Genomic DNA, 4907 nt, shown 5'->3' on the forward strand with positions numbered 1-4907 from the left:
CTCTCTTCCATCCTCCCCAGCTCACGCTTCTCTGCCCTCCCTCTCTGCCCCTGCCCATTTGGGGTGCACAGATATAAACCCTCCAGCCAACATGTGTCCTTTGGGGGACTGGAAGGGCTGCCTGGAGGGATGCACATGGCTCTCGCCTCATCCCAACGCTTTCCCTAGAGACGGAGCAAGGAGCATTCCTGGCGGCTGCTCCCAGTGAGCTCACGCCGAGGGCACTCCTTCCCAGCCAGAGCGGCGGGGCAGGTTACCGCTCCAGTTTTGCCTAGAAACCTTGGAGCTCGCGACGCTTCGCCTCACTGCGTGGAAGCAGTGCTGGTCCGTCCCAAGGGAGCACAGGTAAGCCAAGCTGGGATGAGAGATGAGCGGCAAGCCAGCAGCTTCAATTTTTCAGTTCCCTTTTTCTTCTTCTGTCTCATGTCTCCTCCATCCCTTCACCATCTCTTGACCAACGTCTGTTCACCTAGGAGATGGGATTTACCATCTTGGGGCTGATTCTTTCCTGACTCTATGCAACTACTTGCGTCGCTGTAAAAGCAGAATGCAGAGCACCAGGGATCAGGAGAGAGTCACCCCGTGGTGTGAATGAGCACATGGAAACACAAGATCACGAAGAGGCAGACTTCAAACCAATCTGCCTGCCGTCTATTTTATTTTTCTTCTGTAGCTGTGATCTCACCTGCTGTAGCGAACCAGCCAGCCTGGATTAAAGAAAGGGCATCATTAAGTTGCAGTTGTAAAAGGACGGTGGAAATTTATCCACAAGTCAGTTTATCTGGTCGGAGCAGGAGGTTACGGAAGAGCTTGTTTGTATTAATGTTACACTCCTGTGTTTTTTCCCTTTGAACTTGTTCTTGGGAAGAGAAGCAGAGGAAGCTGTGGTGGCTCCGCACCACTGCACACCTACAGTAACCGCAGAGCCTGGTGGTGTTGCTCAGCTGACACCACTGTAAACAAGGACTTGGCTGTTTCTCCACAAGAACACGATCAACTGATGAGTGGTTTTAAGATAAACGTCCCTTGCCTGAGTTAGACTCAAAGCTGAAAGAATTTTCGAAGAAAAGCAAGCTCTGATTTCCCTTGGGAACTCAGAGATACTACTGAAGTGTTTGGTGTCACCCCAGCACCTGCTTGTACTGCAGAGCAAGAGCACGGCCGGACAAGTTAGTTCAACACTGCATCCAGGGGCTTCACTGCTCAGCTCCAGGGAATTTCTGTGGCTCTCACATACCAAGTATTCAGCTGCTTGGGTTTGGATGGTGCTTCTGAACGCATTTGAGCTGGCACCCATCTATCAGCTTCTAAAGCAGCTCTGAAGCCTCAAGGATGTGAAACAAAACATGCCAAATAGGAAACTTGATCAGAACTTTTACAATTTTGAACAAATAACAGAAGGCTGAGAAATGATGCTTAGGCCGAGGATAGGGAAGTCTTTAGCATGAGAAAGAAAAATAGGCAAAAGGTTAGATATATTTTTTTTAAGGATCTAACTTTTAATTGCACATCCTGTCACTGCCAGAGGCTAGGCTGGGGGACCTGGCAGTGACAAGCCCACTCGAGGTGTGAAGCTCTGATGCTTTTTGCTGGGATACGAGGTCAGGGTTTGCATGGAAGCAAATTCAATGTGAAATCACTGCCAACAAAAAGACACCTCCCGGTGCCTTTGCTCTGCGCCCTGAGGACTCTGGTAACACCCAGGGCCTGCACTGGTGCTCCGGGGCTGAGCTGATGCGAGATGAACTCCAGCCCTCGGAAGATGCTGAGAAACGACTACCAGGAAGAAAGCCACTGAGCAATAAACCCCGTGGAGTTGTTCACTCCCAAAAGGTAGCTCACAGCCCTCGCAGGACAGGGAAGTCCTCGTGGCAGAAAGATCTGAGTCATAAAGAAAGTGAAGCGAAGGGAGAAGACAAGGTGGCAAGGACGGGGCTGAAATGAGGGACCATTATGTGGCAGCAACGACCCCTGATGAGAGACGTTAATGGGGCTGTGGTGACCGTTCCCGGGCTGAGTTTGAGACCATTTCCTGGGGTATTTTCTCCCCACTGCGTCGGGGGGGAGAGAAAAGGAAATATTCTGCACAGTGATGCGTGCTGGGAAGGGGATGAGTATTCCATAGCAGGGTAAGGATGCCATGATCAAGAGGGCTGGTGCGACGTGAGCACATGCACAAGGGGCGGGCAGGGGCGAAGGCGCTTCTCCTCTTTCCCGTCGGGTGTGCGGCACGCTCCCTCCCGGCGTGCAAAACTAACCCGCTCCTCTCCCTTTTGCCAAGGTGGCCCGACAATGCCGAGCATATTCTCCTACCAGAGCGCCGAAGTCGACTGGTGCGAAGGCAACTTTGAGCGCTCACCAGTCATTGCGGAGTACTACAACACCGTGAGTGCGGGCGCATCCCAAGGGCAGGCTGGGGGGCAAAGGCTCCGGGCACCCAGGAGCTGCTTCTGGGAGATGAGACGGGACAACCTTGCTTTCTGTCCTCCTGCTCAGTCCTCGGAACTTCCTGGTGTTGGAGGGTGCTGATATGGGGAATGTTTTCTGAACTTCAGGTAAATCATGGGACTTTTATCGCTTACAACAGCCAGTTGCTGGCAAAATGAGCTGAGGTCAGGGGTACTTCTGGCACGTGTGGGGCCGAGTTACCAGCGAGAAAACTCCGGCAGTGCTCCTTAGCCCAGATTTGTGAGATCCTGTTATACCAGTCTTGCAGCTCTCCTGCCAAGTGGGTTAAGTCCCACACAGAGCTCATATATTCCAGCTAAATGTACAGGAGTGGCAAAATGAGAGACAGCACTTGCATGAACCGTGTTGGGCAGGTTGGGAATCCGGAACTCAAGACAGAGGAAAGCTGGTGCAGAAGCCAATTTCACCTCCTGTGATCCTTTATAATTCCGGCTCCATCCAGTGCCAGTCCCTTGAGCGCAGCCTCCTGGTTTAAGCGCGGCTGGAAGCATCCGTATCTGTTTGATCCTGCTCTTGCAGGGAGGTTGGACTCAATGATCTTCAGAGGTCTCTTCCAAGCCCGACCACTCTGTGATTCTCTCTGCAGAGGACTCGGTAGATAACTGGTCTCTGCGAGCATGTGCTTCTACCTCAGTGCAATTACAGGCTGGCAGGCATGTGAGGCACGTGGATTTACAACCTTCCAAAGGCCTCGTTTACAACTTTGAGCAATTACTGTTTAACACTCAAAGTCCTTGTTCTCATGGAAATGTCTCTTCCTCTTTTTTTTTTTCTGTTTTTTTTTTTTTTAAAGCATTTCCTGCTTTTAATGAATTGCCTGTAATAACAACAATTCCCTCACCCGAGTCCAGCAGCTTCCCAGCTCTAATTGCGCAGCCAGGGTCTCAGAAGAGGAATGCTGGGGCTGTATCTAGTCACTTCTCTTTGAAACAATTAACAAAAAAAAGATCTGCCCAGGCCAAATCCTGCTTCCCTCTGGCATCCAACTGACTGTGTAGTGCTGTTGCCTGTTTGTCGGCACTGCGTTCCTGTCGGATGGGCCCAGAGCTGCAGAGCAAGGCAGAGCTAGCAAGGAGGTACAGAAATCACTTATTTTCGCATCAGCATTTCCAAAGGCCTCTCTCTCTTTTTGAGTGTTACTGGCAACACCGGGGAGGGTGTGATTTTCACAAAGAGCAGCAAGTCGGAAACTTATGTCTATAAACAGAATTCATTCTGGGAGATAAATTTCCCTCACCTCCTAGTGCAGTATGTATATAGGTGGCATTCCTCAAACATGTCTTTGGAGCTGAGGCCTCAGTTTCACAAGCGTCCTGATTTACACCCAGACGGCCCAAGTGGCTCGGGATCTTTAACACACCAAGAGGTATCTCAGGAACTCTCCCAAAGCCCTTATGTGTCTGACCTCTCTGCAGCACCCTGCTAGGTACCACTTTGCGTGGCCAAATGCGTAACTATCTTTCTCAGGAGTCAAAGTCCACTAAATCCCATCAAACATTAACTCTTAGCTGCCTAGGTCATTTTGTACTACAGGTTTCTAGATTACGTAGGTATTCCTCCAAATCTTACCCTGTAGTTCTGGACTGAGGTCCTTAATAGCCACAGCCACCTCCCACGTTTCCATACGACACCACCTCTGAGGCATTGGGCTTGTCGGGATAGATTTTCACAGGGTAGGACTCAGGCACAGCTTTCCTCCAGGAGAGGAATACTCCTCCATTACATGTTTCCACATAGATGCAAACCAATGCGATATCAAGGAACAGAGAAGAGATGTGGGCAAAGAAAACCCTGCAGGATTTTTTTTCCAGTGATTAAACCAGCCCTTGTTCCCTTCTGTATGTATGTCAACACAGGGCAGCTCTTGCTCAGCAGAGAAAGAGCTTTTTCTGGTCCCTGCACTGATCTCCTCCTTGCCAGGCTGGCTTTTACCAGTCCACAGGGCTCAGCAGGGTGCCTGGGCAGCCAGAGGGCACCACTTCTCCAGTTTCCATCTTAAGATGCAATTCCCATTTAGAGAAAGCAGCAGAGATCTAACCCTGCCTTCACAGCCGCCTGCATCAGGGCTGGCACGTGATCTGTCCAAATGAGGCGAGACAAAAGGGCAAACCCTCCTAAAAACTGCTGCTATCGGAGCATCTGACAACAGCCCCAAAGGTCGCACAGTGCTCAGGGCCAGACCTTGGAACCGAAAGAGGGCAGGAGCAGCGCTCACATGGGCATCACCCCTTCATCTGCGCACACGGACTGGCACTGCCCGGCTCTCACCCCTTGCAGCAGCACCAGAGGAATCCTCTTCATGCTCCGGGTTCTCCTGCGGGATCAGGCTTCTTGTGTTGTGCCTTAAAACAGAAATGACAGAAATACGGACCAGGCTAAGATCCCTAGCTATTCATGCTGGCTGGCAGCAGGCAGGTTGGGCTCAGGGGCGTATTTCC

General features: G+C 51.0%; 1 protein-coding gene across 1 annotated transcript in view; it reads left to right on the forward strand.

Moving 5' to 3' along the window:
- Positions 1 to 2292: 2292 nt before the first annotated feature.
- ACER1 (alkaline ceramidase 1) overlaps positions 2293 to 4907 on the forward strand; it is a 10178-nt gene continuing 7563 nt past the window's right edge. Inside the window, exon 1 of the mRNA XM_009869644.1 lies at positions 2293 to 2385. Within this exon, the coding sequence (XP_009867946.1) occupies positions 2293 to 2385 (93 nt within the window). The remainder of the gene's footprint in view (positions 2386 to 4907) is intronic.

Source organism: Apaloderma vittatum, unplaced genomic scaffold (assembly GCF_000703405.1).
Source record: "Apaloderma vittatum isolate BGI_N311 unplaced genomic scaffold, ASM70340v1 scaffold17225, whole genome shotgun sequence".
In the NCBI taxonomy this organism is placed as follows: domain Eukaryota; kingdom Metazoa; phylum Chordata; class Aves; order Trogoniformes; family Trogonidae; genus Apaloderma; species Apaloderma vittatum.